At 35.7% G+C, this 13,551-nt stretch overlaps 2 protein-coding genes across 2 annotated transcripts in view; both read right to left on the bottom strand.

Annotated features, from left to right (window-relative positions):
- Window positions 1-175: 175 nt before the first annotated feature.
- gnb5a (guanine nucleotide binding protein (G protein), beta 5a) lies at window positions 176-8,628 on the bottom strand. The gene is made up of 11 exons (XM_039669588.2): window positions 8,395-8,628; window positions 7,157-7,293; window positions 7,015-7,056; window positions 6,792-6,868; window positions 5,222-5,354; window positions 4,999-5,142; window positions 3,040-3,131; window positions 2,755-2,803; window positions 2,564-2,660; window positions 892-1,058; window positions 176-801 (listed from the first exon to the last, which is right to left on the bottom strand). The coding sequence occupies exons 1-11, from the start codon at window positions 8,510-8,512 to the stop codon at window positions 790-792; spliced, it is 1,068 nt and encodes a 355-aa protein (XP_039525522.1). The 5' UTR covers window positions 8,513-8,628; the 3' UTR covers window positions 176-789.
- A 904-nt stretch (window positions 8,629-9,532) lies between these two features.
- The window catches only part of myo5c (myosin VC), a 33,878-nt gene continuing 29,859 nt past the window's right edge, over window positions 9,533-13,551 (bottom strand). Inside the window, exons 39-41 of the mRNA XM_089127563.1 lie at window positions 13,102-13,276; window positions 11,223-11,303; window positions 9,533-10,206 (exon numbers count right to left, since the gene is read on the bottom strand). Of these exons, the coding sequence (XP_088983689.1) occupies window positions 10,054-10,206; window positions 11,223-11,303; window positions 13,102-13,276 (409 nt within the window). The 3' untranslated portion in view covers window positions 9,533-10,053. The remainder of the gene's footprint in view (window positions 10,207-11,222; window positions 11,304-13,101; window positions 13,277-13,551) is intronic.

The following is a 13,551-nucleotide window of genomic DNA, read 5'->3' on the forward strand; positions in this document are numbered from 1 at the left end:
CACGGAAGGAAAAATAATGGGTTTTAATTTGATGACAGACTTTTCATTTTTAGATGAATTACTTTCTATTTCTATTGAAAGAATAATTAAAAAAATAAATAAAACTTATCTAATATCAAGAACAGACACTTCATTAAACGAACATTAAACATGAATTAAAAAGACACCACATGGCTTTCAGTGTTTAAAATCCATTTATTTATTTTATGTATATTGATAACTGTGTCGATATGACAACCTATATATTATGGTATATACACTTTGCTACAGTAAGAAAGAACAATTATAGTGGCATAATAAATGACTCATGACGATTACGAGTAAGAGATCATAACTACCGGACGGTAAATCTGTTATCTTGCATATCAGCTAAACAATATTTCCTGTTTCACTCCTAAAAAATAATTCAAGTCATCAATCTGGTAAATAATCTTTGTTGAGCCTCAACCTCATGCACAGATCTAAACAACATAGATTACATTTGTATTTCTTTTTATTAATGTTTAAGATCAATTATTTCTTGGATCAAAGTTGGAATGTGTTCACCTACATTCATACACACAAACTAAAACATCATTACCATAGAAACCATCCAAGGCCATCCCATAATATCAAGCGTGGTGTGAACGGAGGGACTGTGTTGATTAGAGTTGAAGTGGATGCACTACAGTCTGTCTGTATTATTTACTCTACTGCACTCAACACACTATTAGAGTCTGCGGTTATCCTTGATTCCTGATAAAAGAGTGAGAAATGTGAAACACAACCAGTCTGAGGTTCAGGCAACATTCAGGCCCAGATCTAAAGAAAGAAAACAGACAAACTCTGAGACTTTCATCACAATGCTTAATACACTTACACTGGCTGTATTAAGAAATGTTTTCCACTGACCCGTAATGTGTGATCCCAAGATCCCGAACAGAACGATGTTCCGTCCGGAGAGACGCGGAGGGTGCTAACTCTGTTTTCATGTCCGAACAAGATGGACACGCGGGTGCCCTTTAAAACGTCCCATACATTGATTGTGTAGTCATTGTAACCACCAAACAGCAGTCTCCCTGCACAAAGATATTAGCATAGCATAAACTCCTTCAAAAAGAAAATGAGTCTTGGTCATTTTGCTAGAGACATTAATAAATATGTATGTGTTTGCTTTATAAAATGTGCTTTGTTGTGTGATATTTTTGTTGACTGCAGCTTTATAAGAACAACTATGTGTAAGGAAAGAAACCTTTTTTTCTAAATGAGATTTTGGCAGTTTTGGAATGGAATAACAGCATATTTGCACTTTACAGTAAATGCATACAAATTAAAAAATATTAAATATATAATCTGAACAAGAACACACCATGTTTTCAAACTGGAGCAAATAAATAAACACAATTTATGAAAAAATAATAAGCCATTAAAAAATATGTAACATTTTATCTCTAATATTAATATATTTTTACATATTTTTGTACTTATTCAATGTGTGCATAATTTATATGTATGTGTATGTGTATATGCAGTATATTGCAAAAAGAAAGTTAGAAAAAAATCTAATGATAGTAGAAAAATATGGTCAATATAATTAGGGCTGTCAAACGATTAATCGCGATTAATCGCATCCAAAATAAAAGTTTGTGCTTACATAATATATGTAGGTGCACTGTGTATAATTATATATATATATATATATTATATATAAATACACACACATGCTTGTATATATTTAAGAAATATTTTCATGTATATACTGTATATAGATTTATATACAATTATAAATATTTTATATATAAATAATATTTTTCTTAAATATACATGCATGTGTGTATATTTATATATATATATATATATATATACAAAATAATTATACACAGTGCACCCACATATATTATGTAAACACAAACTTTTATTTTGGATGCGATTAATCGCGATTAATCGTTTGACAGCCCGAAATATAATAGATCATAAATATTAATAACAATGAACATTATATTTGAATCACTTTATAAAAAACAGACAGGACAGGACGTGAAACCAGGACATGTCCTGGGAAAACAGGACTGTTGGTCACCCTAATATATACTGTAGCAATACTGTTATCAGACCAATCAAATAGTGAGTTGAGAAGGAGATATTACAAATTGTGGTTGATTACTTTCATTGATAACACTGAAAAAGGGAGGTCGAGGGCACTGAATTGTGGGATACGGTACACTACAGTGTGTTCTGGATAAGCACTGCACCTAACCTAAAGCAATAGGCTCTGTGAGTACAGGTGAAACTCGAACAATTTGAATATTGTGCAACAGTACATGTATTTCAGCAATTCAAATTAAAAGGTGACACTAATATATTTAGGATATACATAACTATATACATATGCATGATTATACCGACATTTCTGCATATAAAATCCTTTTTTTAATTGATTTCAAGTAATATTCTAATTTTCTGAGATTTTGAATTTGGATAAGCTGTAAGCCATAATCATCAAAATTATAACTTTTTATACAGTTTACATCAAATATTACCAGTGATATTATATTATGATATTTTAAATATGATAACTGCTCACCGCTGAGAGAGAAATCCACACTAGAGGCTCCAAATATGATGCTCTCTTTGGAATAAATGGCCACCTCTCTGTCTGCCCTCAAGTCATAGAGACGACACTATGAACACATACAGTGAGGACAAGATTGAATGCATTTTTTTATTATTTCAACACAGGAAGTATGAAAAATCGAAAGGAGAGAACAGACTCACAGTAGCGTCATCTGAGCCTGAAGCGAAAGCATCTCCGCTTGGATAGTACCTGCAGTGATAATAAAATATGAGCAGTCACGTGACTCTCTCGCTCAATAAACATTCAACAACACTCGAAGGTGCAGCCAAAGACAAGTCAGATCAGTCGACGGCCATTGCCTTTACATGGTCATAACATTTTGAGGGTATACAGACTATAAATATTGACCAGCATTGTAAAGGCCTGAGTCTACTTTGTTCTTTATGCTCTATGACAAACCTGAAAACAGGCCTGAGGACACTCACCGCACACTGTTGATGTCTGATTCATGAGTCTCAAAAGACTGGACACACTGTCCCGTGCGCAAGTCCCACACGCAAGCCTTCTTATCGCAGCCCTGAGAGAAGCGAGAACATACAGGTCACTGCACAGGCATGCTAACAGCTCCATTGTGCTCATGTGTCTGTGTGTGTGAATGAATGCTGTGTGTGGGCTTGTTCTGCTACACCAGAATGTCTCCAGATGACCCCACAAAACCTCCCCAAGGGGATGACCCAAAAAAGAAAGGTCAATAAAGAGACTAAATTTAGGTCTGGTTTATGTTTTAAAAATACCAATCATCTACCCAATAATTCAAAAAGACCCAGGCCTGATTTCACAGTCAGGGTTTAGATTAAGCCAGGATTAGGCCTTTTCAATTAGGACATTTAAAGAACTTTTATAAACATGACTTTGAAAAAACATTACTGGTGGACAAGGCTTGACTTTTTTGCTCGCCAGCCACTGTTGCCAGCTTTTTTTTTTTAAAGTTACGAGCCACTCAGCATTTTCACTGGCCACAATTTTTGACATTGGGAATTCCATGGGGAAAAACTGCCATACGTATAAATATTTTTAATATTAACTTATAATATGCCAGCAGGTTTATTAGGCTGCTGCCACTTTAAGACCTGACGCACTGATCCATTACACTGTTACACATGCGTATTCCCTCTCAACTGTTTACGTTCACTTAAAGGGGACATATCATGCAAAATCCACCTTTTTAGCCCTTAAATCAATTTTGTTGTATATTTGGAGTGTTTATAAGTACAGAAACGACTAAATTATTCTCTTCAGGTGCTTCGTTTATATCTTTATATTCTGTTTTGGTCATATTTTTCAACCTGTTCAGATTTTTCTTTCCTCTATGACGTTTTTTGAACAATTACGTCAGAGTATTTGCAGCGGAATCGACTACCGGTCCAACACTTCGAGCAATCCGTTTTTATTTCTCGCTCCGATTTTGTAGTCCGAGCTCAATGATGCAGAAGTTACGAGAGGGCAAGTCAAAATGTTCGGTTGTAGGATGTGGTGACCTGAAGCACTTCAAGGATTCCCACTTCAACAACCTCCGCCAGTATAAAGAAGGGTTTGCCGATCGACTTCGTCTGAATGAGGGGTCAATTCCTTTTATCATTGGAGACGACGAACAGAGCATTTCGATAAGCTGTAAAATATTGTTAATAAAAATAAAGTACTTTACTTTCTTAAAACACATGGTGGTCATGGTTTAGCAGTCCCTTTGTCTTTCTTTGTTTTTGTTTTGAAGTAACATTAGACGTCTGCAGTATTATTGTTCTTGAGTTTCATCAATGGCCATGTGGTCAATGCTGTGTTTTCTGATGCTTTTCTAAACGTATCATATTGTCAATACAGATTTTTAGAGGTAAGATTAAACCGTAGTCATTTATCTTGTCAGTTTGCTTGTTTTAACAATGTATTATTCACTAATAACACAATACAGTTAACTTACATTACCACTGCAATATATCCATATGAAGACATTGTTCTGCAGGCTTTTTCAAATCACTCGCTCTGGCTCGAATATGTCAGGCTTGATGGACAAGTCTTCTGACATTTTTTTAACGTGTGAATAAAAATGTTCTTTGAAGCTATAGTATATAATCGTATATCTCTAATCAAACTACAAAAATGGCTGAACGGGGGGGAGTTGAACCGACCGTGAACTCAGCGACCTGGAGAGCGGGCGGGGTATGACACATCTCCTTTTTATTTAAAGAAGCCGCTTCAAAACAAGTTGCTCACAGACGCACATCAGAAAAGTGTCAATGCAAGCTTGCTTTCGGTTAGGACAGAATAAAACATGCATTTTAGTCTGGGACTAGGTTTAAGCCTTGATCTCACGTCTTCAAAATTATGTTAGGTAACGTGTGACATTCATGGCGAGGGCCAGTGTTTGGCATGAGCAGTGTGGTTCTCACCCCTGACACGAACGTGTTTCCGGTCTCAGAGGGGGCGAGGTCCAGACACAGCACATCAGCCGCGTGTCCATGGAAACTCTGCAGCATCTGACCGCTCTCAACATCCCAGAGAGCACACGTGCCGTCGCCGCTGGACGTCAGGATCTACCGCAAACACAAAACACACGGCAGTCGGCACAACGCAAGACACCGTTTCATTATTTCATCCTTCACTGAAGCATACCTGCATATCTGAGTTCGTAAAGCAGCATGCAGACAGATAGTTGGTGTGCATGGCCACTGATTTCTTCTTGGCGGCAAGGTTTTCGTTCTTGTCCAGGGATAGAGGGTACACAGAGCACTTATTGTCCAACCCACTGAGAAAAACAACAGATAAGTTAGTAAAAATACTGAACTATTATTCTGCTGAAGATAGCAAGCAAATTCCCACCAATTATAACTTCATATTGTTTTTTTTTTCAAGCAAGGATATTTTGTATTTACTCAAATTGTGTAAAAAAAGAAAGAGAGAAGTGTGTAACATTTGTGCCAACTAGTGGCACCAAATGGAACTGCATGAAATATTGTTTCCAAACATGTTTCCTAAAAGCCTCTTTTTCCAGTGTGAGTTATTTTAGTATTGTTTAGTAGGGCTGGGTAATAAATATCGATTTCTCGATATTAATCAATTCTCATTTTTACGAACCGATATCGATTCTTAAATCTCAAGAATCGATTAGTCATCCTGTTTCATTTGAATGAATGGGACATTGTATCGCGGCTGCGCGCATCCAAAAAAAAAAAATCGCAATAATCTATGTGCTTTGTTACTATTGATATGAAACAAAGTCTCAATTTTCAAATTACGTCCATTTTCTTTAGAAATTCAAAAACATAAATAACGTTTTGGCGCTGTGGCGTAAGATCGCTCTGGCGCAGCTCTAGAGAAGCAGCAGCGCTGATCTCTCTTCCGGCTTAATACCAGTCACAGCGCGAAATAAACATGAATGAGCATCTGAAAGTGTGTTAATAGATAGAAACTTATCGAAATCCTTATCATGACACGTAGATTCGCTCAATCAGCGTTTCAACCGTGGAAAGACGTCAGTTAAACAGCTTGTAATCAATGTCATGTATCGTCATATTTACCTCAGAAAAAACCCACATAAAGTCGTTAGTCAGCTAGAAAAAATAACTCTAGAGAGGAGCATTTTGCTAAATATATACACCATATTAAGCATTATAATCTTAATGCTTAATCATTTTTAATGCATATTTGAATAAATCTGGCAAGTTTTTTATGACAGCCACCATTTAAATGTTTATATTTCATATAATCTTCTTATTATAAAAATAAATAAAATTGTAATTTAAGTATTTGTACAGCTACAAAACAGTTCATTATTACCTTGAAGCCTAGTAGGCTACAACTAGACTCCCATAGTTTACAGTATTAGTTAAGAGATTTGATTTCCTTGAGAAAATTTGCCATTTAGTGTAACTGATATCCAAAATAATCAATATTGAATCGAATCGGAATCGAAATCGAATAGAATTGCAAGCTTGTGAATCGAAATCGGATTGAATTGAATCGAATCGAAATTAACTGTATACAATTACTTTATCTGTCATTTTTACTGTGTTAGAATAGTCGATATCTTTTACCAGAACTATTGTAATAATCACTGGCGGAAAAAAAAAAACAGTATTCAATCGTCCCTCAGCTAGAATTAAATGATACTCAAAACCGCCAGTAGTTGGCAGCAAATCATTGTCTTAACTTCTTAGTCAGTCAATCATTCAGTCAAGCTCACCCACAAGCCACTGCACATCCAGATGGGGCGTAAGCGCAGGCCATGACCCATGTACAGGGCATAGTCACTGCATGCTCCTGTCAAAACATTTGAAAGAATGAGAATGGAGCAGTAAAATATCTCATTAAAAAACAATAATGCAATAACAGAAGTTATAATAATATTATATTCAAAATTGGACCAGCCTTTTAATACAAATGAGTCATTAGCAGTCTCTTTTCACCTTATTTGTTGTAAACGCATCCCACACAATCACCTTTCCATCCTAAAATACAAGAGGAAATTAAATAATGAGAATATATTCAAATATAATTGCATGTAAAAATAGGCCCTCCTTGATGTATTTGTTATGTTCACGGACTGACCTGAGACGAGCTGACGATTCTCCTCTTATCTTTACACCAGTCCATACACAAGACTTTATTTCCATGGCCTTTCAGTGTCCGTCTGGTTTTCATGACAAACTGACCCAAAGCCTCAATCTTCTCTGCCACTTGATGTACTGATTGAAAAAGTCACAATATTAAAGCCATGTTGTTTATTTCCTGTTTTTATTATTAATGAACATGCCTGGATAATCATGCATCACAAAAAAAAAAATAGCTGGCAGTAATAATTGCCTCTTATTAAACCATTAGTGACCAAGCCTTACAAAAAAAAAAAATAAATAATAATAAATGAACAAACAAATAGAGTAAATAGTACAGTCAAATCAATTAATTACAACATAAAAGTTTATATGTGCGTGTGTGTGTGTGTGTGTGTGTGTGTGTGTAAATACACACACACACACACACACACACACATATGTATATATATATTTACAAACTTATGTTAGATGTGATTAATCACGATAAATCGATTTGACAGCACGAAATGTAATACATAAATAAAAATGTATAAAGAAATAAAATAAGATAATACATATATAAGACAAATTAACTAAATAAAAAAACAAATAAATTTTAAAAGCTTAAAAGCTAAATGAAAGTTCTCCTAATAAAGTAATTATTAGCAGTGTTGTTCTTGTGTAATAAACAAACTATAAAACCGTTTGTGGCCATTGAAATAAATCTTAAATAAAAGAAAATATTAGGTTAAAAGCTTAACTAGAAATAAAAATGTTGCAACTATTTACTTTTTAATACGTGTTTTAATTAGGAAAAAATAAAAATACTGTAAATGAAAGCTAAATAGAATATTTAATCACAAAACGTCAAAACCTAATTACTAAGGATAAAAGAGCACATATTAATAAAACTTAAACCAAATATATAAAAATAAAGGCTAATTCAAAATATTACCACAAGTATACTATATAATAAAACCAACACGGTTTCTTAGTAATGACTGGCCTGTTTTTCTCTGGATATCCTAATGTGAAGCTGAACGGAAAATAAAGCGCTCCCTCGCCACCTCCACCATTATCATCCTCATCACCTTTCTCAACACTAATCATTTTATCTAAATGACTGATTGCTCTGATTTCCTCTTCAGTCTGATTCACGGAACACATCCAGACACATAGCAGCTATTATATGATCATTACGCTCCTGCCATACGTCTTCATTAAACACACATACGGGGGTTTAACGGTTCTTACGCTCGACATCGTGCAGTTTGGCTCTCTCATCCTCCAGCTTCGTCTTCAGCGTCTCAGATTCGGTTTTGAGAGTCGACAGAGTGTCGCTAGGCTGCTCTACCACCTCCTGCTCGGCCATTACCACGAGAAAACACAAGTTTCGCGGAGGTGAGGAGGTTTTGTCGGGGAGAGAAGAGCAGGGACACGGAGGAGAGCCTGAAGACGGAGCGCACGGTTGATGATGGATGATGCAGCTGGAGTGACGTCACGAGGGGCGCGCGCACACTCTCGCGCATCCGCCTGAACCCCCAGAGAGTCACTCGGTCTCGGATGTGCGTTATATTATATCCTCCTGAAGAAGATGATCAATATTTGCGCTTTCTACATCTTGACTTCTCAAATCCCAGACTGGAAAATATATTCTCTATAAATTCACTATTTCAATTTAACAATCTCAGGATTTCCATAGTTTTAAACTTAAATAAACTAACTTGACAATATCGTAAGTATAATTTAAATGTTAAATATTTAAATGAAAATTAAAATTACAGCAATGAATATACAGAAAACTGCATATCATAAATATAGTCTTAATGTTTTGTAATATATATATATATATATATATATATATAGGCCTATGGTGCTATAAAATCGATTAATTGCATCTAACATAAACAGTTTGTTTATATATGTGTGATATATAAATGTGTGTGTGTGTGTGTGTGTGTGTGTGTGTGTGTGTATATATGAAGAGTTCAGATGCAAAAGCCTCTAAGTGCCATTTGAAATTTTCTTCTAGAATGATGATTTTTATCAAGCTTGTATATTTAAGTTCAGTGATTTCACTTAAATGGCAATGATAATTACCTATTAATTGTTATTTAAGTGAAATTACTGAACTTAAATATACAAGTTTGATAAAAATCATCATTAAAGAAGAAAATTTCAAATGGCATTTAGAGGCTTTTGCATCTGAACTCTTCATATATATACACACACACACACACAATGAAAAGCACCCTTTGAGGTCTACTAATTGCTAGATAAGTTCTTGGGGTTTCCTTCTCTAGTCCTCAGAGAGTTAACCATCATAAATATTGCATTTCCACTGCATATTATGAGAGCTTAAGAGAGAAGAAAGGAGGACTCATTTGACAGTTGTGTTTATTGATTTATTTCTGGTGTAAAAAAAAATTTCAACGGAAGAACAATTTGTGACAGTAACTATTTGGTATTTACAAAATGGAGCAGAACAGGTTGGTTTGGGTTATTAAAATCTATGTTACAGTGTTTATTCATGGTTGATCTTGTAAAAAAAATATTCTAAAATATACTATTTAGAGAACATTTGATTAAAATATTTATAAATAAATCTAAAATATACAAATGTTAGCAGTTATTTCATAATGCATTCAAGGTCAGCAGAAACATCCTGATCATAAGTACTGGTGTCAGCATAAACACAGCTAAAACTGTCTTAAGAACTAGTCTGACCAACTAGCAGTTTTGTTAAAAGGTTAAAATTATACCAATCTACATTTTATGTAATTCACTATTTAATAAAATTATACCAATCTATATTTTTATGTAATTGACTATTTAATAAAAGTTATGAAGTCTTACAGAAAAAATGTAGATGCCTGAACTGGTTCTGATATCACTAAGGTCAGAGGTTAAAGGTCAAATACGAGTGGCGAAGTCCAGGCGGAGGCTGCTGGGCACCTGTAGGAGTTCCAGTGCTTGTGGCGAGGGGCAAAAGGGAAAAGTGACCTGGAAACGATACTGTGAATCCATCATGAGCTGAGACGAGCCCTCGCGCTCCTGCAGCAATGCCTGTTGCCATGGAGACAAAAACAAAGGCCAATCAGAAGCCTAGGTGATGCTTGATGCTCAATACTACAATAGAGTGCATTAGTTACGCCCCCTTTTTCAGCAGCGCTGGTTCCGGAAGTATTATTTCCCAGAGAGATAAAAAAAAAAATCTTTATCCAAGTGTTATAAGCCATGAACCAAGCCAATCAGCTACAAGGTGATTCACAGAATTACAAACATTGATTCAAAGCTAAAGTATTTGAAAAGTGGACAAAATGACAAAGGACCAGACTGTGCACTTAATGGCTTTAGTGAGCGAAAAGAACTACAATCCCATGAAGCATTGCAAACAGCATTCTCTAATTTAAAACAATGTAGAAATATTAAACTTTTCATGCACAAATGTTGATTATCTATAAAACCATAGATTTTAAGTTAATTGCAATATACAAATATTAATCCTGCTGTTAAATATGATCATTTAAAAAAAATAGGCTGAAATAAATATTAAAAAAACCTTGAAGTTATCTTTCAAAATCAATTTCCTTGTTTTTGTACTTCCTGAACCTGACTGTTGCACTCTATTGATTTGTGATAATTTATATTTATATTACTGTTCAAAACGGCTTATTGAAGAAATTATACTATAATATAATTGTAATAAAATACTTTTATTCAGCAAAGAATCAAAATTACAAATGATTTATATTTTAAATAAATGCTGCTTTGTTTTCATCAAAGAAAGCACGCATCATAGTTTCCACAAAAACTATTTTCAACATTGATAACAATTAGAAATGTCTCAGCGAATCAGCATTTTAGAATGATTTCTAAAGGATCATGTGACTCTGAAGACTGGAGAAAATTCAGTTTTGATCACAGGAATAAATTACATTTAACATATATTCAAATAGAAAACAGTTCTATTATTGCACAATTTTCTCTCTATTTTTAATCCTTTAAAACAAAATGATAGCGATCCCAAACTTTGAAACGGTAATATACCTGCTTAAAAAACAGAAGAAAAAAAATCTTACCTGCACTTTGCGGACAAAGGACGGAGCCACTCGCTTTTCGAAATCATCAATGGGTGTGTAGGAGTTTAGGATCTTCACAATCTACAAAACCACAAAACAACCAAACTTTTATAAATCAAGACAAAGAATTGACATTCTACGCGCATGTTGGCACAATTTAAAGGTGAGGTATGTGATTTTCTTTTTTGACCTTTTTTACAAAATTACTTGAAATCCTATTCTTAACCCACTCACAACCACTCAGTTAGAAGCACTGAAATGAAAATTAAGCAATTTAAAGGGATATTTCACCCAAAAAATGAAAATTATGTCAGTATTTACTCTCCCTCATGTTGTTCCAACCCCGTAAGACCTTCGTTCATCTTCGGAACAGAAATTAAGATATTTTTGATGAAATCTGAGAGCTGGATCACTCCTCCATACTAGTCCATAGGCTTCTTGAGGAATTGAAACTTGACGTCCTCGAAAATGTATTAAAGACATCGTTAAAATAGTCCAAGTGACTACAGTGGGTCAATCCTAACTTTATTAAGCGACGAGAACACTTTTTGTGCGCAAAAAACAACAAAATTAACGATTTATTTCAGCTATTCATTTACTTCTCTCTCTGGTCAGGTTACTAGTTTAACAGTGTATGATCTGTTATTGTACGTTACACGCATCGCACACATGACCAGTGTCGGCCAATAGTGAGCCTACGTGTGACGTAGCTCTACGCAATTACACTACGTTAACTGACCAGAGGCCCATAGAGAAGAAAGTGAATAGTTGAAATAAAGTCGTTATTTTTGTTTGTTTTTTTGCGCACAAAAAGTATTCTCGTCGCTTGATAAAGTTAAGATTGAGCCACTGAAGTCACTTGAACTATTTTAACGATGTATTTAATAACTTTTCGAGGACGGGAAGTTTCAATCCCTCAAGAAGCCTATGGACTAGTGTGGAGGAGTGATCCAGCTCTCAGATTTCATCAAAAATATCTTAATTCGTGTTCCGAAGATGAACGAAGGTCTTATGCCTGGTTCCGATTACACGATTTTAGCCCGATTTTGGCACGATCCATTTGACGTAGGGTGTCGTGGGGATTCGTAAACGACAACGGGTGTCGGGATGCAAAATTCGATCGTATCATCTCGTATAGTGTGTCATAGTCGGTGACAACCTACGTCGCGTCTGCGATGCTTCACGAGATCACGACAAAAAGACTAGCATGTTTAATTTTTTTAACGGTTCCGTCACAATAAGAGCACAAGCTTTTCCGTACACAACTTTCAAAAAAGACAAAACGAAAGAGAGACGATGGTGCTAACGTTAAAACTAGAAGTAAAAATATATAAGAAAACAATATTTTACCTCAAGTTCTCTTTGGAGGATTGACAGCCCATACTGTCCTCTTCGAGCAGGGTTCTCAAGTCTCACGCAATGGCCGTGAGACACACGCAATTCAACCAGTTCACACACTCACACGCCACACCGTGTATTTCTCACGCTGAAAAGGCAATGCCGAGCAATCCAGGAACTCACTCGCTACGAGTTTCGCCTTTTCGATGACATCACGCGCGCCGTTAAATGCGATGACTGGTCAGGAAGTAACGTGTAGTCTGACATGTGTCGTCCACGACACGACAAGATTTTAGGATTTTTAAGATTTTTTAAATCGGGTAATCTGACACAGTGACTATCGTAACAGACAAAAAAATCTGAGTTTTGCAGATGCATGATTGCGCGTCCATGTTCTTCGAGTGGGTGGAGTCAGGGCCAGCGTTGGAGGAAAGAAGGTAGGACCTTTTGAGTTGTGTATTTTCAAAATCTGCCGGCCATTTTAGAAATCCCATACCCTACCTGTAAGTTCCTCTAAAATGAATAAGTGTTCAAGCGGCACCTGCACGGACGAGAGCTCGGAGCACCTCTGCTTGATCTCGGCTGCGTCTTCATCGGTGGTCTTGTTGACCTGAAGAAGCCAGGCGACCTGAGACAGCGGTCCGAGTGTTTCCATGGCACAGCTGCTCTGCAGACCCTTCTCTCGCAGCCACTCCTCTAGGTAACTGATGTTACACCTGGAAAAGAAACAGGTCCATTCAGGACGTTCAGAAAGGCAAACTACCATCCTACCTATATACTAGATCTCAACTTCATTTCCTCTGTGATGAATAATGTCAAACAGAAAAAGATTTCTCTTTCTTTACTTACTGTTTGATTGGTCTGCCAAATTTGAATGCAAACTCTAATTAAAAACTAAATAACGTGCAACCTCTTGGAAACTAATAAAAATAAAAATAACAAGCAACATATTGAGGTCATGTGCAGTATGCAATGTACGGTATTCACTGCT

The sequence above is a fragment of the Pimephales promelas genome, chromosome 25 (genome assembly GCF_988280905.1).
Source record: "Pimephales promelas chromosome 25, fPimPro1.hap1.1, whole genome shotgun sequence".
Taxonomy (NCBI): domain Eukaryota; kingdom Metazoa; phylum Chordata; class Actinopteri; order Cypriniformes; family Leuciscidae; genus Pimephales; species Pimephales promelas.